The sequence below is a fragment of the Ictalurus furcatus genome, chromosome 25 (genome assembly GCF_023375685.1).
Source record: "Ictalurus furcatus strain D&B chromosome 25, Billie_1.0, whole genome shotgun sequence".
In the NCBI taxonomy this organism is placed as follows: Eukaryota; Metazoa; Chordata; class Actinopteri; order Siluriformes; family Ictaluridae; genus Ictalurus; species Ictalurus furcatus.
This window is the reverse complement of record NC_071279.1, coordinates 10989779-11015276: the sequence shown is the minus strand read 5'-3', so window position 1 is coordinate 11015276 and position 25498 is coordinate 10989779. Positions and strand designations below refer to the sequence as shown.

Sequence of the window (25498 nt, the reverse complement as noted above, 5' to 3'; positions counted from 1 at the left end):
ACCTACTGAGAAAAACCTCTTTTCAAATATGAAATTCCTGTTTCATATGTTCTGTCTCTCTCGCGCTCTCTCTCTCTCTCTCTCTTTTATATGAGTAGACTGGATGCGGGTCTGGACTTGGAAAGAGGACTATCATCTGTGTATCCTCAGGAACACAGCACGCTGGAACCGAGGGGCAAGAGTGACTTTTTCAGAGACTCTTCTGAGCCTCTCTCCACCTTTAGCCATGTTTCAGAAGAGGTGCCAGGTCTCCTGCATACAGACAGGGCCCCCGTCATCTCTTCCTTTGAATCTGAGGTAGCCACTCTCTCTGGTGGAGATGAGGTTGAGGCTATTGGGCAGGCTGTGCTGAAGAGGACCATCTCTCAAGGGTCTAGTCACTCTCTCAAACTGGAAGAGCCCAGGTTTGAAGGAGTTTCTGTAGTACAGAAGACGGTGGATCTCCCTGAAGCTTCAGAACGACTGGAGGACAGTTCCAGAAAGGAGCCCTTTGGCCAGGGACATGTAATTAACATTAACCGTGCCACTCCACCTACTGCTACAGATGGTATGCACAAAGTAGATAAGCTGCCTCTACAAGCACCTGGTAAGCAGAAGGGTGAGCTGCGCTGGGGGTCTCGCGGAGGGAGAAGAGAAGGAGTTGGGGGGGAGAGGCCGGTTAGGAGGTCAGGGCCAATAAAGAAGCCCGTCCTGCGAGACATGAAGGAGGAGAGGGAGCAGAGGCGAGAGAAAGAGGAGCGTCATGAGCGAGGGGAGCGATCGAAAAAAGAAGGTCCCGCTCTCAAAAACTCCCCACCCAGTGTGGCCACTGTGTCTGATGGCCAGAAGTTTTCTAGTGAGGGGACGAAAGAGATCATGGTTGGACCAGAGGAAGGAGCAGCACCTGGTGTCACCAAAGCAAGAGAGCCTCAGGCACCCATAGGTACAACAGCCGCCACCACCACCACTCAGGAGGAAAAACCAAGCAAACCCCCGCCCAGTGACAAGCGCCTTGAACCCAAATTACCCTCTCGAAAAGAATCCAACCTGTCAAGAGCCAACCGCAGAGAAGAGCGGGAGAGGGAAAGAGAGCGAGAGAGGGACAGGGAGGTGGACAGGGAACACGACTGGCCTGCTGATGCAAACTTCAAAGGGCGGGGTCGGGGCGAGTACTACTCACGTGGGCGTAGTTATCGAGGCAGTTACAGTGGACGAGGACGAGGTAGCCGTGGGCGTAGTCGTGTGGAGCGTGTGGAGTACTCGTACCGAGAGCCACGCTCCCGTCCCGATCTGCTGAGCGTCTCTGGGACTGCAGGTTTCCGCTGCCGTGAGGAGAGCGAGACTCGCAGTGAAAGTTCAGATTTTGAAGTGCTTCCTAAACGCAGGCGCAGGAGGGGGTCAGACACAGACTCTGAGAGCGAAGGCAGAGAGTCTGCTAGCGACACTGGACCTTCTGACCGTGAGCCCACTGCTAAACCTAGTAGACCCCTACGCCGTGATCTGCCTGAACCTCGTCCTGCCACAAAAGCTGCCTCTGGGTTCGGACCCGGACATCTACCAGATAAATCCGGCCCTCGGGAAGAGGAGGGTCGGCCCAAACCAGGATTTCTTCCTAAGGGAGAACCAACACGACGTGGTAGAGGAGGGCTATACAACCGAAGAGGTGGAGGGAGAGAGCGTGCTGCCAACAGGTCTGCTCCCATGCGTCGGCCTGGGGTGAGAGAGAGCCTGCCTTGGCCCTCCAAGCCCATGGAGACGTTTAGGCCAGAAGAAGCCGAGGCATCTCGCATGGACGGCACCACCTCTGAACAGCGCTTGCCTAAACACGAAGGCAAGAAAATAAGAGATGCTGGCCAAATCACTAGAGAGAGACCTCGGAGGCCAAGGCCAGCGAGACCCCCCAGGCAGGACAAACCACCACGCTTTAGAAGACTTAAAGAACGTGAAGCAGCCATCATAGCAGGTGAAGCAGCAACTGTTGCAGCAACACAATCACCTGCCCCAGTGTCTGAATCTGTGTCTGCAGCAGTGTCCAAAGCTCCAGGAATGCCTGTCACCCTCCCTGAAGGTCCTGCTATAGCAGCACCTATTACCACTGCCACCACTCCTGCCGAGGTTCCTGTAACAGAGGCGGTACTTCCCGAGACGGGAACCGCCACAGTGGTTGCTGCTGGCAGCAAATCACCGGACTTGTCTAACCAGAACTCTTCAGACCAGGCCAACGAGGAGTGGGAGACCGCTTCTGAAAGTAGTGACTTTAATGAGCGGAGGGAACGAGAAGAGCGAAAGGGTGCACTTGATGCAGTGGTCGCTGTTACAGCATCTTCATCTGCACCCCCCCAATCCACGGGAGGTCAGAGCAAGTCTCCTGCCGATGCAGGACTAACTCCGAAACGTGAGACAGTCCCTGTAGCCAAGAGGAGCTTCTCCAGTCAAAGGCCAGGAGACAGACAAAACCGCAGGACTAACACTGGCGCAAAGGCTGGCAGAGGGTACGCAGGGGGCAAGGGTGAGCGCAGGGGAGGCTCCGGAGCGAAATCTGGACGCAGGGGGTGAGTGCCTTTTTGGCTAGACGGTTAAATAGTTAACCTATTTATATAGACCTCTAGTTTGTGTTTGTATAGTGATGTCTTATGAGTAGGATTTTTACCTTGGTTGAAACAGGTCTGTGGCAGTTTCTAACTGAACCATACATTTTGATATATGGGCGATTATCAACATACCCAATGTCTGTCTAAGGTTTCTAAATCGTTAATAAAAATAAACCTTGTCTTTTCAAAGAGCAGTTTTATTTTGTTGTTTGCTACTATTTTGTAAGCGCAAAATTGAACCTGGTGAAACAAAGCAATCAGCGTACAGTTAGACTAGTTTGTTAGTTAGCATATACTGGCTAATTAATGCAAATAAGACTAAAATTAAGTAGGTATCTCCACCTTGATTTGTTTTTTGAGGGTTTTCTTTGGACCTAAGTGCTGTTATGTGAAGACTGTTAATGTTACTAGTTATTTGGCCAGAGACATAATATACTATTAATAACTGGTAGAGACTGGTGGAAATGATGCAAAAGGAAAATGAATGCTCATTTCTGATACATATGGAAATTGTCTACCATACAAGGCTGGCTGGTGTAAAGGCAACAGAAGTCCAAAGTTCATAAGTTCAAATAGCAAAGGAAGTGCTACTATTATACATGTTTTACACAAAATTGGGCAATGATTTTTTTGAATCTGAGGGGTCCTGTAATTTCACGACAAACTGTTTGGTGAAAGAAAAATAGTGGTCTTGTTATAGAAACCGCTTTAGGAATCTTCCTTTTATAACAGACATCCATTTGACCTCCAGCTTTGATGGTAATGTGGCAGCAAGAAGCTATTTTATGTCTGTGTCCAAGCATAGCTTTTCATATTTTTAGACTGTCTGCCTCTCTATAGCTGAACGAGAGTCTGAAATAGCAAGGTTGCTGTCCTACATGCTTTTGAAGTGAATGTGTCTAAGTTTATATCAATATTACTGGAATATTTGGCTCTTTCAAAAGAAATATAAAGTAATAATGAAAACCGATTTTTAAGTAATGCAGTCATTGCACTTTGCTCCACACTCTCTGTATCTCTTCAGGACCTTACCTTAATCATATTCAACTCCTGTCTGTTTCTTTGAATTTCCTTCTAAATATATTTTCATGCTGATGTTGGTACTTTCTCTGTAGTGCTGCAGCTCAGAGTGCGGATGCTGCCCAGACTGGAGCAGGTCAGAAGTCCAGTAGAGAGCCAGCTCCTGGCCGGCGTAAAGAGGAGTCCAGGCAACCCGTTAAGAAACCTAAGGAGAAGGAGAACGCACTATCCCAGTTTGACCTTAACAACTATGCCAGTGAGTCGCCGAAATCCTGTTTGGTGGCACTGCTATCTCTAGAACCTTCAAACCTTGACGTTTTAAGATGCTGCGCAGTGGCTCATTGCACCTTGTATTTGATTAACTTAGGCGTGGTAATCATTGATGATCATCCAGAGGTGACGACCTTGGAGGATCCACAGTCCAACACTAATGATGATGGCTTCACAGAGGTTGTGTCTCGAAAGCAGCAGAAGCGTCTGCAGGATGAGGAAAGGAGAAAGAAGGAGGAGCAGACTGTGCAGGTTTGTATCATTTGGGTGAACGGTTGCACTTTATTGTGAAATCTGTGAATCCGCTTTGCAGTTTATGCAACCGAGTCGAGAACGACACTGCTGCATTTCCGTTGCTCATGCGCTCTTACCCACAAATTGTCAGTTGGAGGTTTAATGGGAACCATCGGGCTAGAGTCGTAAAACTGGACATTTTGAGTAAACAGCATGCTGTGCCAGATATGAATATATGGCTGTCTCGCAAGGTAAAGGAAATGTATCGTCTTTTTCTCTCTCTCTCTCTCTCTCTCTTTCTCTCTCTAGAACTGGGGTAAAAAGAGCTCAGGGGAAAAGGGCAGGGGTGGAGGTGGATCCAAGCTGCCACCAAGGTTTGCCAGAAAACAGCAACAGCAGCAGGCATCAGCTGCATCCTCAGCCCATCAGACTCAGACCTCTTCTCAGTCAGCTCATCAGTCTCAACCACAGCCCTCAATCTCTGTCTCCCAACATAGCCTTTCTGCTCAGACCCAGACAACCGCCTCCTCGCAGCCTCTAGAGGGTACTGTGGCCCCTCTGCCCCCTGCATCTGTCGACTTCTCCACTAAAACCCAGGCACACAGCACTCTGGGTACTGAGCTGTGGGAGAATAAAGTGGCTGGCTCCACTGTCCTCACTGATGTCAAGAAACGTACGGCTTCGATGTGTATCGTGATTGGCTAGTTTTGTCTTTTGTGATTTATTTATATAAATTATTTTATTATTTTTTTTACACTTTTTTTTGTTTATGGTATGCTTCATACTGTTTGTTTGTGTGCATAAATTTCAGTTGGGCCCATCAGCCCCCCTCAGCCACCCTCAGTCAGTGCCTGGAATAAACCTCTTACCTCTTTTGCTGGGACCGTGACCTCTGAAGTGAGTGTGCTGTCATTCTGTATTACTTCATTTACATTACTTCACGGCTTTGTCTATTTTACAATACACACAGATATTTCATTTTTATTTTATTGTCGTGGATAAACAGTCTACATAAGTGGTTCTGTCTTTATATGTTAAGGGTGTGAAGGCAACAACGGACAGTGGTGTTGAGCTCGGCATGGAGCGTATCCAATTTGGCGCTCCCTCTTCAGCAGGTAGTACCGACAGTGATGGAGCACCAGCTATGTTGGAGAAAACCTCTGATAATAAACTACCCGAACCCAAAGAACAGAGACAGAAACAACCCCGTGCTGGACCCATCAAAGCGCAAAAGGTATATTTTGCCGTCACAGGACCCAGGACTGGGACCCTGCTTTAAAGTTGGCAGTGTTTGTTTTTGTTTTTTTCCCTTTTACGACATGTCATTCAGACTGTTGTGTTAATGTTTTCAATATTCTCTTTGCAAATAATAAGCTATTTTTGCATTTATTTTCGCAAATATTTTGCTAAACTGACTTTATACTTCATTGTAGTCTGTTAGTGCAGGGGTTAACAAACTTTTCCAGGGCAAGGCCCCCCCAAATGGCTTTAATATTTGACCAAGGATCCCCTTTTGCAAGATGTCTTTAAAACACATTAAAAATACAGACTTCAGAATATATCCCCCTTTTTTACGTTGATGTTTTGTCTGTTTAGCAATTAGAAAGTTAGGTATAGCAAATGTGATTTTTAATATGTATTGTTACAAATAACATGTTATAGTAATTCTTATATATAACAAATCATGTATTTATTTTTCACACCAAATTGTTAAGGCCCCCTGGTGGCCCCCACTTTGAAAACCATTGTGTTAGTACACCAATCAAACTGACCCATGATCCCTAAAATCTTGTAAACTCCAGGCTTTTTCAATTTTGTCCAAATATTTTTGAAGCAATTAATTGCACCAATCTCCATCTTGATAGGAACAAATATCTAAAGGTAACCAAAATTATAGGTAGTGTTTTACACCCAAGGAAAAATCTAGCCACCCCAAATGTCCCTGTGGTTCCTCACATTGTTTGGTAGTGGTCAAAATGCTTTGCTTCCTCTCCATTGCATATAGTTAAACTTTTTTTTTCTCTCCTCCCTTCAGCTGCCTGACATGGCTGTTCCTGAGCCGAAGGAGTACAAGCCTGGCCCGATCGGTAAGGAACGCTCACTAAAGAACCGCAAGGCCAAAGATGTACGCCAGTCAGAAGGAGATGGATTGGAGAAGGGTGGTCCTGGTGGTAGCAGGGACAGGGACTCCAGTTCTCCTGCTCAAGACAAAGTTCCTGAACTAGGAGGCGATATTGAAGGCATGATCACAGTCCCCTCAGCTGAGTATTCAAGCAGTTCCAAGGTATGGGAGCTAAAAGAGACATCAGACCTACATGTTTATTTTTTTACAGCATTTAGTTATTTCTTAATATAGAAAAATATTTACCACAAGGATCCTTGTAATAGCTGCATGTTAGACATTTGTTAAAGTGTTTTTGTAGTTGAACACTTTGATGTAAGTGTAGTCATGCATGATGCAAGTTGTTCTAATGGTGCTGTATTGTAGGAATCTGTGACTGACTACACTACCCCGTCCTCCTCACTGGCTGACACTGTGCCTACTGGAGGAAGCAAGATTGAGGAGAGCCTAGTTGCTAATGTAAGCCATGGCTGCAATTAGTATATCTAATTCTCATTCCGTTTGTCATGCTTCTTCTCTCTAACCTTTTTCTTTGATTTTTCTAATGCTGCAAGTATCCATATAGATTTTTACATATGACTCAATCTTCCTCTGTTTGTATATTCAGGTGGCACTCCCTCCCTCACTTCCACTGCCTCGTAGAGAAACCCTACAGCAGAGCACGAGCCTGAGCACAGTTTCTCCTGCTACGGTGGACCTCACACTGAAGGTGATGTTCAGTGCTTTTATATTGGAAATTATCTACTTGTACATTTCAGACTTTAACTAATTTTATTAGAAAATTATTTCAGGCAAACTTAATTTGGCCAAATACTTGTGTAAAAAAGTGTTTAAAAGTGGTTTGCTATAATATTAGGAAAAATGTAGGATATCAAAGTGTTTGAGACAGCCATGTCAAATTCCTATCTTTTAAGACCCTGTTAATTGCTGTGCAGTATATACATTGTACATTTTCTACATCCAGAATCGTCTCTTAAGCCTTTACTTGTTTCTGACCCCCAACAGATGGAGTCAGCTCGTAAGGCATGGGAGAATTCCCCTAGTCTGGTAGAGAAGAGCTCTCCTGTCACCTCCTCTGCTTCCCCCATTACCAGCGGAGGAGGTGCGGGCAGCGCCTCTTTCAGCTCCTTCTCCAGTGCCTCCATGCCTCAGATACCTGTTGCTTCAGTGACACCTAGCACCTCGTTGTCAGGTATGCTCTGATACTGCTCCTTGGTCCCAGAAACCCAGTAATTCAAATCTATATTCTTGTTAAGTCATGACCCACTGCTTATCATTCATGTAGATACGTATGATATTAATGATAAGTCTTCTACAGGTTCATCCACTTACACCACATCATCATTGAGCACCAAGACCACATCTGCTTCAGACCCTCCCAACATCTGTAAGGTGAAACCACAGCAGCTGCAGAGTTCAGGAATGTCCACCAGCAACTTCTCCCAGCTTGGTTGTGTACCTCCAATGTTACCGCAGCAGCAGACCCCACAGGTCTTCGTCTCCCAGTCTGCAGCAGGTAAACTGTTCGTTTGGTTTTAAGGCAAAACTTCACTTGTGTCTTAATGATCGTTCTCTTATTTGTTTACAGTGACACAATGCTGGTGTCATTGTGACATTGATTTCTTTATTCAATCATTTTCTCAGACGTTGCTGTACTGTATTTGCTGTGTGTGTGTGTACGTGCAGGTTCTGCTGCACAAATCCCAGCCTTCTATATGGACACCAGTCATCTGTTTAGCACACCCCATCCTCGCCTGCCTCCTCCCTCCATGGCCCAGCAGCAAGGCTTTCAGCCTGGCCTCTCACAGGTACATCTTGCATACTTTTTTTATTATTTGTACACCTGGGTCCATCTTATAACTGTGTGTGAGATTAATGTAAAAAACTAAAAAGTGGAATCGCTTTCAATTTTTCAAAGCCTTCTAGGTTGTCGTCTTGTTCATGACAATCTACACACACCTTTACATTCCTAGTTGATGTCACTTTTTAGTGTACTGGCCTTGTGGTTTTGTATTCTATTAATCAAGTACGTACTGCACCTGTCAAAAGTTTGTGGACACTTGACTGGATTGTTTCTCATGATCTTAAAAACTTTTTGATCTGAAGGTGTATGATTTAAACGTTTGAAATCGGTGTTGTAGACGAAAATATAATTGTGCCGACATATTCATTTCTTTCATTAGAAAACTAACATTTTATTTATTGTGTTTTTGTTTTTTTAAATCTGATGAATCTGGTGAAATATTCAGAAAAAGCAGCTAATAAGTGTCCAGCGTAGGCGGGAATTCCTTCAATACTATTTAAATAGTATCCCAGGGGGATTCCTCAAGAAATCGGTTGAGGAAAAAGCCAAGAATACATTTCTGGAAATTCTAAACCAAAAAAAAATGTAAAGAATACACTTTTGACTGTGCTAAAATATTAAATTATGTATCATTTAAAGTGTAAATATTCCTTTGCATATCCACTGTTGCATATCAGCATTTACAGTATATTGTGTTCTGATGGGCGATTTCCTTTTTTTTGTATGTGTTTGTGTTCCTGCAGCCTACAGCAGTGCAGCAGATTCCTATCCCAATCTACGCCCCTCTCCAGGGTCAGCCACAGCACCAGGCTCAGCTCGGCCTCAGCACCGGCCCTCCTGTCTCTCAGCCACAAGATCTCTTCAGCTCCTCCATACAACCCTATAGGTAACCCAAATGTTTTTACTGCTTTATTTGAACTGGCTTTTTTTTTTGTTTGTTTTTTTTTGTTTGTTTGTTTTTTTAAACCCTGTTTTGTATCTTGCACATGTTAAAGCATCATGAAACACTAAACTACATTTTCTGAGATTAACAGAGGTGTTCTTATCGCACATCATAAAAGACAATCTTAGCATTCGTTAATTTTAATTGTAGGAGAAAACTGGTTAATTTTGAGGGTTTTTTTTTTTTGCTATTTTCATCTTCAGGGTTTAAAGTCTCGTCCTCTCACACGTCACAGGCAGTGACCTGGCAGTGTACTATAAGACTTCGATGATGTGTTAGTGTCTCATAATTATTCATGAGACTGTGTGTTCTTATCATATGAGAAGTTGCTGTCTCTTAATTATTCATGACAGCACGTGGTGCTTTGATACAGATGTAGTAGATGAGAGAGGCGTTCAAGTGGGTCACAAGAGTTTGTTTCAGTGGTGTAAGAGTTCAAGTATGTTTCTTCGGGAGAGCTATGAGAATTGGAGAAAGGTGGACTTTGGACTTGCTTATGAAAGCAGTTTGCGTCTACACAATGATGCGGTAACAAGTCCTGTGGACTTTTCCATCCCTTCAAATGAGGCATGTGTCTAATTTTAACCATGACCGTTTTACTTGCCGTCGTGTGCAAACCTATACAACGAGAGTCCATGTTGAAGGGAAGAGCCTTCGTCTTTTATTCCTGAAAAGCTCGAGCCTATTAGCTAGCTATCATTCCGACACTTTGCCTGTGGACACCTCTGCCTCCGGTTTTATTTTATGTTTTCCCCTGTAGTCACGCCAGGGGCTAATGGTTCAAATACATAGGTCAGAGGACCTGCACTGCTATTTATTGTCTTTCCATTTAGCCCTGAGATTCAGGAGGAGAGAAGTCCTCTGTCTCATCTGCAAACTTTGTCACTATCCATCTTTATTGTGAGTGTTCTGAAGGCTCATCCCCCTCTTCCTCCCCTGCCTTTCCCGGTCATGCCCACACCCCATTCCTTTGTCACACTGTCATCCATGCCCATTTAAGCTGCATTTTTTTAAAACATTGAGAGGTAGACTTGAGCTGAAAGAGGGAGGTTTCATGGCCCTTTAAAAAATGTATGCTCTTTCCCCTTCTCCAGGTCTCAACAGGCGTTCATGCAGAACAGCTTGTCCCAGCCATCTCCCATGATGTTATCAGGGACAACGCTGCACAGCTACCCTGGAGTGCAGCCCCCTGATCTGGGTAAGCCCCAGTCCAGCCTGGCCTTCCAGCAAACCTCCAACACGCAGCACATCCCCATCCTGTTTGAACCACAGCTCAACCAGCCCTCTGGAATCGGTGGTTCCCAGCTTATAGATACACACATCCTGCAGGTGAAGATCAGTTCACACATTTAAGATGTTAAATAATATTCCCAGCTCAGGATTTTTCAGAAATTCAGGCATTTTAGTGTGTAAAGCTGCTTTTTTATGTTATAGCTTGTTGCTATAACTTGCACTATGATTATATTGCAGCGCCAGGGCATGAGTCAGCATTCAAATTTGTACTCTGGACAAGTGCAGCAGCATACACAGAACAGTTACTACAGCTCGACACAGAGCCCCAGCTCTGCACTACAACAGGTATCCACATAGCGCATTATATACTTATGTGCATGTAGCAGATACAAACTTGTCTTTAGGGTGCAATTTAATATATTCCTAAGTCATACCATTTATCGTCACCTCCTCTTACTAGGTGACTGTCCCCATGCCTGGCTCTCAGCTGTCATTGCCTAGCTATGGCTCTGGTGGGGGTCAGCCTCTGCTGGCCCTGCCCCAGTCTCTGCCCCCTACCCCACCTCAGGCTCAGCCACCCAACATGAACCGCCAGCCCCCAAGCAGCCAGCCATACCGTGGCCTTATTGGCCAGAACACACACAACATGATGCAGCCTTCCAACAAGGTGCGTGCACTTCTTTTTAGTCTCATTCTGGGCTATGTTTAAAATAAAATAAAAAATACATGTGATGTTTGAAGTAGACCAGTGCAAATGCTTTTAAAGAAAATCCATGTCTACACGAAGATGAATCACATGTCTATTAGCTAGGCAGCGTTTTGTGTGATCAGGCATGCTAATACTCTGTTTGTGACAGATGTGTGATATGGACATAAAGCTCTTTGGCACTGGGATGGATGTGAAACCTGGAACTCCCCCAGTCAGTGCAAGAAGCACGACCCCTACCTCAAGTCCTTACAGGTATGTATGCTCTTGGATACCAGGGATATCAGAACAAATTTAGCTGTTTTAAAGGTAAATGTTCATGATATCCATGTAGTTGAAAGCAAAATAAAAATCCACATTGGTATTTTAGTCATATGAGTATATTGACTGATACTGGATAAATGACCTATGCTGTTTAATATAAGAAAATGGCTTTAAATAAATATACATGTTTTTCTAATAATTTTATGATGAATGTTCTATGTACATGGTTTATTATTCAGTTATTGGACTCATTTGACACATGGTGTACTGTAGGTACTGTAGGTTCTACAACATAACACCATGCCATTATCTGTATTAGGGCTCAAAATATTTGTTTGTATTCAAATCTGAAGTGTCTGTACTGGTTTTTAAAATTCAGTACTTATTTTTAAAAGAATGTTATCCCTGATACTATGCCCTAGAAACACTAAAAATCTATAATTTAAAAAAAAAAAAAAAAAAAAAAAAAAAAAACCTGGGCTGCTGGGAAAAGTAATTTTTCGTTCGCACATTAATCGTAAAGTACCTTTTATTGAACTCTTGACCCAGACACACTGTGGAACTGTAGCTTTCTAATTTCTGGCTAATGTGACTGACTGATGTATAAGCAGGCTCACTGTGTTTCAAAACAGCGTCTCTCCCAAATCAAGAAACACTTTAGACCAGTATTTCCCAACCGTGGTGCCGCGACCCCTGGGGTGCTGTCTGAGAGCAGGGGTGCCATGTAAAAAAATCCTTCAAAGATTTCTAAAATGTGTGATAAAATATGATAAATATCTGATGTCTGAAACACTAACAGACACAGAAATAATGAGACACGCATAACAATAATAAAAAATTATATATATAAAATACTAATAATTCCCTCCTCCTCGACCCCCTTGCTGACCTGTCAGCAGCACGTCAACATTAGTATGCGTAACGTATGCGTGTGTTTTTTATCCTAATAATTGGCGCTTGACTATGCGTGTGTATTGCAAAAGAATATGGACAGATTTCGTAAAAGGAAAGCTTCAGATGCTTCTGGACCATCAACTTCATCATGTAGTTACAGCCTTGTTTATACTTTCGCCTGGCTCTGCACCACGAGCCTCCATTGACTGCATGCACCTCCCCAAACGGACGAGGCGTTTATACTTGACACGCTCGCCATTGTAATATTCTTTGAAACGAAATGGGAAGATTTCGAATAATCGTCCTATAAACCAACAGGAAATAGCTGAGAAGTAGTTGTTGTCGGAACAACCATAGCAACGCTTTCAAACAAGGTGTCTCGCCTGGAGTTGCGGAATGCTGAGAAGGAATTGTTTTGTTGTTGACGGTTTATTTTCAGTAAACTTCACTAAAACCCACAGTATGAAGAAAAAGAGCAAAGAATCATATAAAACAGAGTAAATCTTGAGACTATCACTTGTCACATTACTACAAAATATAGCTATAAAAATAACGTGTAAAACTAAATTGAACAACCTCGATTTAAAAAAATATTTTTATTAATTTCTTTAAGATTTTTATTAAACATGGACCTTTACTTTCATTAAATAGACTTATTTATTGTGGGTTCATTTTGGAAATGTTAGCAATTACTGTAGACATGAGCAAAAAGTTGGAGCTTCCTGCAAATGTCATCTCACATTTACAAAATCAGGTGATTGCCCATCAGTGTAAATGTCTCTTTATGTATAGAGACAAAAGAAAGATATTACAGAATGATCATTCTGTATGTTCACCCATCCATGTAAACGTCTCTATGTATAAAGACAGCAGAATGAGGTTTAATCGCTGTATGTCGGTGTAATGTAGTGACAGTGTTTATTTGTGAACATACTGATGAATGAAAACATGGTGCACCACAAAAAACTTTCAGCTTTGGCTTTATTCTTTCAGCAGTATGTACAAAGCACATTGAAATCACAATTTTAAAATATTTCCATGAATTTTGTGCCATCTGGCTATCTCTATGGCATGGATGGATCCTCGAGATACCTGTACAATCGTACCTTTCTTCAAGAGTCACCTCAAAGTCATTCGGATGCACCGCCGTGTAGCAAGTTACAAAAAAATGCAGTGCAAACCGCCACGCGGAATGAGGCCTTGCCCACTCAACGCGCTCGATTGCACACGCTGTGATGACATTTTTGCTGTACGCTAACGTGGACGCATGGAGTATAAACCAGGCTTAACTCTGTCTAGCATTAGTGTTTGTGTAGGGCGGCACAATTTTTTTTTTTATTATTATTATTATTTATTTATTTATTTATTATTTTTTTTACATTTTTAAAGGGTGCTGAGACTGAGAAAGGTTTGGAAACGCTGCTTTAGACTTCAGTTGACAATCTAATAATGTTTGATCAGATTGACTAGTTTTTGGGTTTGTTACATTCCAGAAAGGTCAGAAACTTTGCTGAAACCTGGCAACCTTCTCCACAGGCTTTTCTTTAAAGTCCAAGACTTGTTTGTTTCATTAGAACTAAATGTCAATTTATAGAATATCAGTTTCATCATGTGAAGGGTTTCTCTAGGTACACGCATTAACATCGCAAATTCTCTGTTCCTCAGGGCGAGCTCCACAAGCCCAAGCAGTCAGTCTAGTAAGATGAACAGCATGTTGTATCCCAAACAGTTTCAGTCTGCATCACAAGGCATGCGAATCCCACAGCACTTCCCTGGACAGTTCAACCCGCAGGTAGGTCACAGAGAGAATTAATTTCAGGGCATTTCATGATATTCGACACTAACATTGTCTAAATATAGCTAAATTTTTATCCCAAATAGATGTTGTCTCAGCCCAACATGGTGTCTCCCCTGGTTCGTCCCCCACATGCTAACTCTTTTCCTGGGGGGGTGCAACGAACCCCCATGGGTCCACCCATGTCCCCCAACCTTAGTGGGGGGCTGATGCCACACCCCAGACCCCAGCACCCTCCCAGAGGCCCCTCTATGCCACCTCTAGCACCCCGTGGCACACATGCAGCTCTTAAGGCTGAGCAGGACCTTAAGGTAGTGCTAACATTTTATTATACTTATTAGATAGGTTATATAATAAGAATGAATCTGTTTGATTAGAATGATTGTTTATGAATGTACAGTGCTTTCCATCCTCCTAGGCAAAACAAAGAGCAGAGGTACTACAGTCAACTCATAAGTTCTTCTCTGAGCAGCAGCAGCAGATGAAGACTTCAGCTGCTAAGTCTGCTCGTATGGATGGAGCAGGCAAGTCCATTGAAAGTGTCGCTCCAAACCACCAGGGGGCTCCACAAGACCGTACTGAGCCTGACAAACCCGCACCCCTTGCTGCGACCAAGCCTATCCGCACAGGTCCCATCAAGCCCCAGGCCATCAAACCAGAGGAGAGCAAGTAAACCAGCGTCACCTCCAACTGGACTGACGCATGGATTGATTCAGTGATTTGACAGGAGATAATTGTTAGAGGGGAAGAGGTAGCTTGAGTTGTGGAGAGGAGGTTGGGATTGCTGGGTGAACTGTAGCGTGTAATTTAAGCTATAATGTGTGTGGATCACTCACCTTTGCCCTGCCTCTCTTCTGCTCCACCACCCACTGATCTCCTGTTCTCTCCATAGTGGAGAGATGTCTCTTCTTTTTTTTTTTTTTTTTTTTTTTTTTTTTTTTCCAACGGACATAAAAAGGTAGAACATAAATGACTGTACATCTCTAATGTACAATGAAGGTATAAAGCGAAATGAGAGTTTAATTTGCTGCTGGGTGCACCATTTTTTTTAATTGACCCCACCCTTTACTCAAGTAGAATCACATGATAGGAGGGCAGTTATTTCCTTTTTGTTTTTTGGAAAGTTTTGTCTGTCCCCTTTTTTTGTTATTGTAGGTAAAGAGAAATCTTTGTTTAAAATGTTTGATTTTCTATTTGTTATCTTTTTTCTTTCTTTCAAGCTTTGCGGTTTAAGCAATTGAGAGACCTAAATGTGCACACCTCCATCTTTACCTGTGTATGGCCACTGCTCATCTTCTCTCTCTTCTTCTCCTTCTCACTATAGTGAAGCAATTTCTCTTGACCAAGATGTACGTCAAAAACAAGACAGTGCAGCTTATATAAAAATGCTGAAGTGTCTTTATGCTTTTAATTCCCTTGAGAGAATTGCATGGTTAGAGTAACTGATTTGATATTTTGCTGATGAATTCAATCGATTCATTGATGGCTGTCCCTATTGAGAGCCTTCCTTCGTACCTTCTTCCCTGAATTTTTATTATGATTATTTTTCCCCCTGGTGAGCTGTGTGTAAAACGAGCGCGTTTACAAGTCTGGAATCTTTAGTCAAAGGTTAGGCGTTATAAGACAACCCCTTTATCATACAAAATAACTTTTTTTTTTCTCTCTCTCTTTTTAAATAAACGGTTACTAGTTTACTTCAGAATTGGTCTCGTATGCTTCAGCGCTTCACTGTTTGCTGAATATGAGTGGAGGAGTTTCAAATGTTCACACTCTTTGGCACAGTTCACAGCCATGCTGCTGACAATACTAGAGGATGGGACCCCGTTCTTTCAGTCATGGCAGAAAGGCATCACGGAAAACCGAGCTTGGGTTTCTATACATATATGCGCAAAAGAAAGAGAACATTTCAAGATGTGAGGCAGTCTCTAGAAGAGTGTAAAAGGGCAGATGGCTGAAAAAAAAAAAATGATAGAACTGTAGTTCAGATGCAAAAAGGACTCCTTTTCTGTTGTAATGTCCACAGGCCTCAATCTCCTGGGCCTTTACTCTCTCCAGTCCATTTCTTTCAGGTTGCTAATGCAAACGGGAGGCTGCAGATATACAGGGGTTTAAGTGTGGCTCCCAAATGACAAACGGGAGAGGAAGGAGTGGAGAGGGGAATAATTTTGTTTTTGTTTTACTTGTACAGGGGTTAAATCGCTGTATTAAAATATGTACGGTCTTATTTACATTGGTTTGGTTACAGAAACTAATAAAATAATATGCTGTCAAAAATGAAAAGTCTGAACTGATGTCTGTTTCCATCTTCCTCTCCTTTTTTATTTAAACCAGTGGTCACCAACCCTGTTCCTGGAGATCTACCTTCCTAAAGACTTTAGCTCCGATCATCATCATGCCCTAATCATTGCCTCGAGAAGCTCTTGATCAACTAGAACAGGTGTGTGTTTTGGGAGATTTTGGTCGGAGATGAAACCTGTATGAAGGTATCTCTCCAGAAACAGGGTTTGTGACCACTGCTTTTAAACCTATAAAGAGAACAATTTGGTGATGCGGGGGCTACCGTGCACACCTCTTTGGTGTAGTTGATTGTTCAATAAAGATTTCAAATTAAAAATACCAGCCATGTTCATTACACAATAATCTTTATTCAGACTTTGAGTTTGTACATGGTTAGTTTCATGAATAACCGTAAAATCAGTAGCGTATGCTGTATTGAGTGATTATAAAATTACTGACTGACAAGCTAAAGCAAGGTGAGGGAATCTTTTTTTTTTATTATTTTTTTTTTTTAGTTTATATACTACTATTCATTTTGGCATATGCTGGATGTGCTTTCCTCTCCCTCAGACTTCTTTACAGTGCTGTATAGAAACAAACAAAAATGTCCCTGACAAAATGTAGAAAAATAATTTCTCTATTGACACAGCAAGTGGGCCATGCACCTGCAATGGAGAACACAAAATGATCTGATTTAAAATAAAAAGGTTTGGTGGTTAGTTGTTTTTTGGTTTTTAAAAGATGAACAAAAGGTAAATCCTTTCTTACTCCATAGAATGTTATTCTCAAAGGCATGTACGTTTAAATGACGAGTTACAAGCAGAAATGACGTTAATAAGCCACATCTAGAGCCGTTTCAATTGACTGGCTGCCGGTATTTCTGCTGGTAAGTTTTAGCATTAGGCTCAATCACCAGATCACTAATGTATCCGATTTTGGGAGCCTGATTGCGTTGGTTAAAGGCTGATCTGCGCCTGTGATTTTTCTGCAATATATAGTATTCCTAAACCAATCAGACTCATTTACAGTATCAGCTTGCGTACAGATTTATGAAATGTTTGATGACTGCTTTTGCTTACATCTGTGATCATTTCAAATTGTAAGTATATGAATAACCGCAAAGCCAGCATAACCATATTTTTTGCAGTCTACAATCTGCTACCCTCTTTAACACCCTCTCTAGCTAATCTCCCAACATGACCCCTTCACTGTTGCTTCCCCAGCCGGATGTCATAAGACACCATGTAGTAGTTGTCCCAGGCAAAAAGCTTCCTCTGAGCTGGGTTGTAGTCGATCATGCTGTTATAACGGTGCCGATTTTGGAACGGGACTGCAATGGCCTTGCTTTGGCTGGTGCTTGTGTCAAAGCTGTAGTTGACTGTGGTGTTGGGTGAGGCATAGCTTGCCACTGTGTACAGCCTGCCACAGATCATGAAGGCATTGGCCACTGTGGTTTTGCGAATGTTGGTCTCCCAGCTCTTCTTCACCTCCAGGGTGTGAGGATCGAGCTGGGAAACTACAATGGCGCCTTTAGCCTTGTTGGTGCTGTAGATGACCCAGAGGCCATTCTCATCCACAGCAAAGTCAATGTCTGTGTAGCCACCCCATGAGTAGGGGAACTGGCCATGGAAGCCGGCATGCGGGAGTTCTCGGCGGGCAGCAACACTCTCTGACCCTAACTCATAGCGAATGAGCGTACGGCTACGGCGCCGCTGGAAGTAGAACGAGCCCCGGTACATAGTGGCACCCGTGCTCTCCACTGCCTCAGGTAAGAGCAGCACTTTGGCCGGAAAGCCACGGGAGAACTGGTCCATGTCCTCATAGCCATAGAGTTGGCGCACCTCTGTGCCGACTGTGTCAATTCGCCACACCATGTTGGAGCCATAAGGACTCGCAGCTTCTGGGTCCTGCATCCACACGCCATACCTACCAGCAATGCTGTCTGCTTTACGGTGGGTCACTGGCTCTCCCACCCACAGCAGCTCACCACAGCCTGAAAAAGAACAGAGATTACAATAAGGAGATTTAACTGGGGAATTCAGACAGTGTGCCTTCATGGAAGCGGACATAACTAGTCCTGTGACTGAAAAGTTGCACACAAAAGGTAAAGGACATTATTTGGCAAATTGACACACGATTGACATTAGAATGTAGCTGTGAAAGTGTGTTCAAAGAGACAGTGTAAGTGATCAGGGGTATACTTACCCTTTCCTTTTTTAGTCGCTTGCTAAACATACAGCAAGCTCATTTGTAAGCTGGACAGTTTAGGCTCCAAGTACTGTGGTAAAAATAGCTGTATTTATTCATGTCAGCAGAGCCAGCAAGACTAATGTGTCCTGTATTTGCAGTGTACGGGAAGTACTGGAACTTGGTTTCAGGCAACTGGATTGTGTCTTGGTGATGCTTGGATAGCATGGTGTGTGTGTAAATAAAGCCAAGAGTGACTTTCTGTACCTCTGTTATCTTCAGTGTCCTCTGGTCTTGGGGCAGGAAATTCAGCAACTTCAGCCTTCAACTCCAGGTATGCTGGACTACCATAGGACCAAGAGGAATCTGTGGGAGAACAAGTGGGGGGGAAAAATAGGCAAACAATTTCACACATCAAGCAGGTGTGAAACAGAACAGCATGTAAAACACTCAGGAGAGTGAAGGTAAAGCAGAGAGTGAACATAAGGCAGGAGGTGGGACAGCAACTGGAGACCACACACAGCTGCTTCATCCCTTATCAAACTGAGATGTGGTCCATGAGTTATACTCTGATTTACTTACTCTGTAAAGCAGTGGTTACCAACCCTGTTTCTGGATCTCTACCTTCCTGAAGACTTTAGCTCCAACCATAATCAGGCCGACCTGCCCATCTAATCATTAATCAGCTAAAACAAGTGTTAGATTTTGATTGGAGAGGAAACCTGCAGGAAAGTCGATCTCAAGAAAGAGGGTTGGTGACCATTGCTGTTAAAGGAACTCGTTGCACTATTTTGTCATTCTAAGCAAAGCGTTAAGATGCTCCCACCTTAAGTGACACCGACATCATAACAGGACTACAGTTTAGACTTCCGTGGCCCATTCCTCTCCCAAATTCATTTATGTTGGATGGAAGATCCTCAAAAGTACGTCAAATCCCAACAATCTACGTAATTGCCAATCTTTAATCCCTTTCCAACTCATTATTAACACAATAGCATGCATTTGCTTTGGGGAAAAATGTTTGCTTGAATGTGTAGGTGTTTGTGAAGAGTCTGAGCTCACCTCTTAGACTGCTCGTGTCTCCTTGTGTCCTGCCTGGCCTGGAAACCAGATGAGAATTGGATGTGCCTACAAGACAGACAGCAAGTCACATTTCCAGATGCAAAGAAAGTGTACTTTATACCAACTCATGTTTTCTTGGTCTTTAAAACAAATAAGGCAATGGGAACACTGGAACATTCTGGAAAGCAAGGCTGCATTACGGAATACCAGACACAGAGGGGGGCTATCTCTGATCTCTGACGCACCTGATCCTCTGTTCACTTAGAGGAGTGTGTCCAAGAGAGCTGGGTGGAGTTCAGTGACAGACAGGAATCTTCGAGAGGGAAATAAACAGTGCTGAGCGGATTACCAGCTGGTGTGGATCCTACTTGCACTCACACACTTGTGTTGCAGATTGAGACTCGTACACATCTTTCTACATCCTCATTGACTTTGTAAGTTTGAGGTTCTGCCATATTTACAACATGAAGCAACAACTGCTGTTTCACTTTACGAGCATTGTAAACAAAAGTGGCAAAGTGTTTACAAGACTTTCTAATGGGCCTTAAATTACGGTCAGTTGTTAATGCCAGGAAGCTGGATTTGATGGATCAGAGGTGCTGCTGATTATTGGTTTAAAGGTGTTTTTTTTTTTTTTGTTTTTTGTTTTTTTTTTACCCTAATGTAAAAAATAAATAAAATATCTGGATTCATATCTCAGCAAGCTAACTTTGGATTTAGTTTTAAGGAGTTGAGTCAAAGTTAAGCAGTGGTGAATTTAACAATGTTAACTTCAACTGAAAAATTAGTCGACACATGTAGGTCTAAGCCCAAAGGTACATGGTGTTCATGAGGTCTGTTTGTCTGCCTGGGCCATGTGTTGCTTGATGGATATCAGAGTAGTACAATGAGAAACCTTTCAAAGCAAGTGGAGTGCAGAGTGAATCTAACTAAACATAATTGCTTACTCCTGAACGTTTCTCTGCTTATGATTGCTGGTATGCTGAGCCTTTGCCGCTTAAATGATCCTACCTTTACTCCCCTCGATAGGATTAAATGTATAAAATTTCTTGCCTTTGTTTATCTGGTGGATGTTATTTCACCACAGGCATACCAACATTAAACCTGCTCCTACCCTTGCAAGGATCTTCAATACAAGCTAACCAATGTGTGGCTAACATGTGACTAACATCTTTGGCATAGTTATGGCAACTATGTTTTTATCCAATAACCAGTCAACTGCAGAATTATTGGTCCCTTTATATGAACTTACCGAAAAAAATAACGTAAGCTTAGACACACAGCTGACTATGAAGCTGAGACACCTGAAGATGGATCTTGGTCCTGCCTTCATGCATAATGTTTCAAGCTTCTTTACATATTCTCATGTTTATATATGTGGACTTCCCTCTTTAATTAAGACCACACGTTTACAGGAGGGTTCAACTCTGTAGACCATGGTCACCATTTTTGTAATGATTTGGAAGTCTGTTTAGGGTCATCGTATTCTGTGGCCCGAGTTGTAACCTCCTGGCACAGATCATCAGGTTGAGTAGTAAAATATTCTAGTCCTTGGAGGAATTCATGATGACAACAATACTGACAAGAAGCCGTGGACCACCAGCTACAAAACAGCCCCAGTGTCTGTAAGGTGAATATCCATCCATCCAGTTTTCATTCCCCTTTTTTCATGTTGTTGGTGTTCTTAGCCATAAAGTTCGATTTTGGTCTCATCTGACCACATGCTTCCAAAAATAATTTCTTCAGTTTTTTTAAATAATTGATTCCAATCTCCATTATTCAGCTAAACTGTCCAGTTTTGAAGCTGTTACCTTTGGGCTCTTTTTCGATTCTGGTTAATATACTGGTTTAGCCTCTATCTGGCCTCCTCCAGGGTTAGGGGTTTGCATGTTTTTGCCGTGCTTTGGGGTTTCCTCCAGGTACACCAGTTTCCTCCCCCAGTCCAAAGACGTGTGTTGTAGGCTGATTGGCATTTCCAAATTGTCTGTAGTGTGAGTGTGCACGCAGTTGTGCCCTGTGATGGGTTGGTACCCGTCCTGGCTCCCCAGTGATCGTGTGTAGGATACGCGTTTTGGAAAAAGGTAGCCAAAAGAAATATTGCTGTAGCTGTTTAATTTTGTGAATTTTTGCTTTCTGACCAATCTAAATACTGTGTTCTGTTGGAAAACCCAAGATATAGAATAGGATAAGAGTGCTCTGAAGGAGTCCTTCAGAGAGATGTCACCACAGTTCATTGCATCTCTTCTCCCTCTGTTTTACGCATTTGCATTTTTTATCTTTTTGGCACTAGGCTCAGCAGGCTTCAGCAACATAGGTGTCAACATGAAGAGCAGAACAGATGTTGAAGATGAGCACCAAAAAAGAGAGAGAGGAACATCTGTACTTCCTTATGGGAACATGGGAGTACTTAGTCCAGAGAGTTGCTGGTTTAATGTGTTTCAGCTTGATAACATACCAAGGCCAGATCAAGAAAAGCATTCAGTGTGGAAGTAGGATAAGGCCACAATCACACTCGTATTATAGAGTCCTTTGTGCCAAATTTGAGATTTTCCTCTGCTCCCTAACCACTCGAATATGCCCTTTTTCAAGTCAGTGGTTGGTATAAAATAAGTATGCATTGTTTCTTCTGTATAAATTATGACAGACTGTTATATAGTTAAAGAACAGAATTTCCTTTGTATGGAACTCCATTCTATTTATACTGCTCCCTACTGGTTTTAAGAGGGACACTTGCTGGCCATTGGACCCACCTCTGTGCGTGACTAATACTACCAGTCAGGTATGATGGAGAAAGCTTCAAGAATCTAAAGAGCATATGGCTCATTATTACCAGCACAAACTCGTAACTTGCATAAACTACCAGCTGCTTTGGCAGTCTCATTGTCAAGTCGCCCTTGCTTTCAGGCTTTTTTTTAATCAGCACATATTTATATGAGCTGACTAAAAATTTAGTGTCATTACTGGTGCTAATAGACACACCCAACTTCTGGATTTACAGCTGGCAACCCAGACATGGCACATCTTAGTCAGGGGTCTCAGTCTTATCCACAAAAGGGCCACTTGTTCCACTCGTTTAATCCCATCTTGGTCATCAACCAACTATCAGTTGTGCTTCTAATGTGGCTGGAATGAAAGTCTGCAGTCACATCAGCCTTTTGCAGATAAGACTGAAGACCCCTCGTTTAGACCATAGGCTTCTTCACATTACAATCATAGAACAGAAAACAAAGCTCCTGCAAGCATGCCTTTTTTGACCAACATCTCCAGATCACATCAGGGCAGCTGAACTTGTAGCAGACTGTTTGAAGATGTATTGCCACTTATCCAAGGTGCTTCACTATGCCATGTTAGATATTATAAAATGACCAACATTCTTATTGAAATCTTCAGGTCAGGCAGCTGTACTAATAAACATTTTAAAGGTGTAAATGAAAATAATCCGGAGTTGGAGAAGAATACGTACCTGTTACTGGTTGGCGATTGCTATCATAGAGTGACACACTTTGGGGAGGCTGCTGTGTACATGGTCTGCTTCTCAGCCTCTCCACTTCACGCTGGAGCCCCTCCACCGTCTGCTGGAGCTGTTCCACCTGCTGAGCCAGCCTGGCTTTCTCCTGCTGCAACCTGTCCCTCTCTTCAGTTACTTGGGTGTAGGCTGTCCGAAGTCCCATCTGAGCTTCAGTGCCTGATGCTTCACCGCCAGAAAGGCGGGCTACCAGTGCCTCTACCAGCCCTAGTCGAGATTTCAGGGCTTCCATCTCAGCACTGGATGCTGTCGAGGGGCAGCTAGCCTCTGTAGGGCTGTCCACCGTGAAGGTGTACTGACAGCGCCTGTTGCGGTCATTCCCTCTCGAGAAGCTGGCAGTGCTCTGAGCCTGAGTGCCTACAAGAAGGCTGGAGATCCACATTACAACAAGGAACCACATTGTGATGCAGACTGTGAATGGCTGGAATACACAACCCTTTGCTTCTTTTTTGCCTTGGTTATGCTTGGATGCTCAGCTAGTTTCTATTTCTGCAGCTCTTTTGTTCGTTGATCTCTCTGATCCGCCGTTCTGCTTGTTCTCGTTCAAGGCAAAATAAGAAATGGAGAAGTGACTGACTTGTTGCCAGTGACTTTAAGCACAGCTCAGTCTTTAACTGTGTCTGGTTCTCTCCTGCTCCTGTTTCTGCAGTTTCCTAAAGCTGGTGTCAAAAGTTTATTGGTAATTGATGTTTGTGATCCTGGTTCAGTTTGTGTTCTGTGCGCAGGAGGCAATTTCTCTGAGCCTGGGGACCCCAGCAGGGGTTATTTATACAGTCTAAAAGGGAGAGAGAAGGTGGGGATGTGGGAGTGAACTGGTGAGGGAGGGATTTCCTCAAACAGCAAGAATTTATTACTTTTTTCCTTCTCTTCTCAGGGACTGTCTTGGATGCGTATGTGTTTATGTATTATGGTCTTTTTTTTTTTTTCTTTTCTTTTCTTTTTCTCTCTGTGGGAATGGGTGAAAAATCTAAGGGAGGACAAAATGATTTGTCCATGCACAGGATACTTTGTCTACATGTATAAATATGATTGTGATGTCAGTTGCCCGGTTCTAGCTTGCTGTAGAGTTGAGATCCAACCTTAATCGAACATCTGTTACAAAGTTTAGGAGCACTTCAGTATTACAGCCAGGTATGTGTTGTCATTGTCCTGGAACTACACACTTTAAGAGCAGGTAATAAATCGGAGAATATGAACCTCCTGCAAAACGTAATGGTTTCTAGAGTGGTAATGTTGGTTGATGTTGGAAGTATTATATAAAACATGTCCACAGTTTACAATGTCTGTGTAGAAGTGTTTCATTGCAAGTCAATTGAGGTGAGTGGGTATGTGCCGTTTTCTAATTCTGGTGCTGTGGTTTTTGTGGCCCTATCGGCTTGCTGCCGATGCTCCATCATGACGGGGAAGTTGCAGTAGGTCATTTTAGACACCCTGTTATGAGAGGGGGGAAGATAGATAGGGTTACCCCTGTTCCCTTGACTGAAAATTGATGGGCAAAATGTGCTACAGGCACAGAGTCTGGGCAAAGAATGTGTGCTCTCGTCATCATCCAGTATTTAATGGTGATATTCTAATAATTAAACCTGCTATCTCTTTCTCTTCGACTGTTACCCACAGTGTGTACATATTTTCTATTAATTATGTATATACGTGTGTGTGTGTGTGTGTGTGTGTGTGTGTGTGTGTGTGTGTGTAAATATATAAATAATTTCTTACAAATTTGTAACTTTTCTTCCATTTAAAAACAACCTTCTTTTCTCTCCTCTACTACACAAATCAAACATGTTTGCCTATGACCCCTGACCTCACCTCTGCTTACATTTTATTATTCCACTTAAATTCCTTAGATTCTACTACCACTCAAAATCAGACCTAAAGATACCCCTACAAAACAGGCTAGATTTCCCAAGGATTGGAGTTGGAAGATATGAGAGAAAAAGTGACACCCTTCTAGACTTTCTGAAATGTGTTTTCTCTACTTGTGTTGATGCATGAGTGAGAGAAATGCACGATACAGCCAAAAGTTTGTGGACACCTGACCATCATACCCATTCCAGATTTAGTCCCACTTTGCTCTTCTGAAAAGGCTTTCCACTAGATTTTGGAGCGTGGCTGTGGGGATTTGTGTTCCTTCATCCACAAGAGCTTTAGTGAGGTCGTAGTGTTGGATGTGGTGGTATGGGGTGCAGTCGACATTCCAGTTCATCCCAAAGGTGTTCAGGTTGAGGTCCGAGCTCTGTGCAGGATACTCAAGTTCTTCCCAACCAACCTTGACCAAACCATGTCTAAATGGTGACTACATGGCCAAAAGTATGTGACCACCTGACCGAGTATAGTGAGAGAGAATTCGTTCACTCTAAGATCAACCATCTACTTTGGATGAATGATTTAAAAATCATATTTCTTTCATTGGATGGTTAATGGTCTTAATTTAGGTAAAGGGGATCTAATTTCCTTGTCTAATAGGGGAAACCCTATCTTGTAGGGTTCTATATAGAACCTTTAAATGTTTCTCCAGAGGAACAAAACAATGAACGCTTAGATAGAATCTGCATATCAGATGCTCATAAGTAATTGGACCTAAATAAAAA

At 42.9% G+C, this 25498-nt stretch overlaps 2 protein-coding genes across 3 annotated transcripts in view; one reads left to right on the top strand and one right to left on the bottom strand.

Annotated features, from left to right (window-relative positions):
• Positions 1-16129, top strand: part of prrc2c (proline-rich coiled-coil 2C) — a 30849-nt gene extending 14720 nt beyond the window's left edge. For both annotated transcript variants that reach the window (XM_053613656.1, XM_053613655.1), the window contains exons 15-34: positions 99-2531; positions 3686-3846; positions 3958-4112; positions 4404-4767; positions 4906-4991; positions 5134-5328; positions 6130-6378; positions 6583-6675; positions 6824-6925; positions 7222-7408; positions 7535-7732; positions 7903-8024; positions 8764-8906; positions 10058-10292; positions 10434-10541; positions 10657-10863; positions 11054-11157; positions 13726-13852; positions 13942-14166; positions 14274-16129. In XM_053613656.1, coding sequence (XP_053469631.1) covers positions 99-2531; positions 3686-3846; positions 3958-4112; positions 4404-4767; positions 4906-4991; positions 5134-5328; positions 6130-6378; positions 6583-6675; positions 6824-6925; positions 7222-7408; positions 7535-7732; positions 7903-8024; positions 8764-8906; positions 10058-10292; positions 10434-10541; positions 10657-10863; positions 11054-11157; positions 13726-13852; positions 13942-14166; positions 14274-14528 — 5749 coding nt within the window. In that variant the 3' untranslated portion in view covers positions 14529-16129. The remainder of the gene's footprint in view (positions 1-98; positions 2532-3685; positions 3847-3957; positions 4113-4403; positions 4768-4905; positions 4992-5133; positions 5329-6129; positions 6379-6582; positions 6676-6823; positions 6926-7221; positions 7409-7534; positions 7733-7902; positions 8025-8763; positions 8907-10057; positions 10293-10433; positions 10542-10656; positions 10864-11053; positions 11158-13725; positions 13853-13941; positions 14167-14273) is intronic.
• A 150-nt stretch (positions 16130-16279) lies between these two features.
• Positions 16280-23310, bottom strand: myoc (myocilin). Its single transcript, XM_053613659.1, has 4 exons — positions 22845-23310; positions 19382-19447; positions 18587-18685; positions 16280-18125 (listed from the first exon to the last, which is right to left on the bottom strand). The coding sequence occupies exons 1-4, from the start codon at positions 23305-23307 to the stop codon at positions 17338-17340; spliced, it is 1416 nt and encodes a 471-aa protein (XP_053469634.1). The 5' UTR covers positions 23308-23310; the 3' UTR covers positions 16280-17337.
• Positions 23311-25498: the final 2188 nt, after the last annotated feature.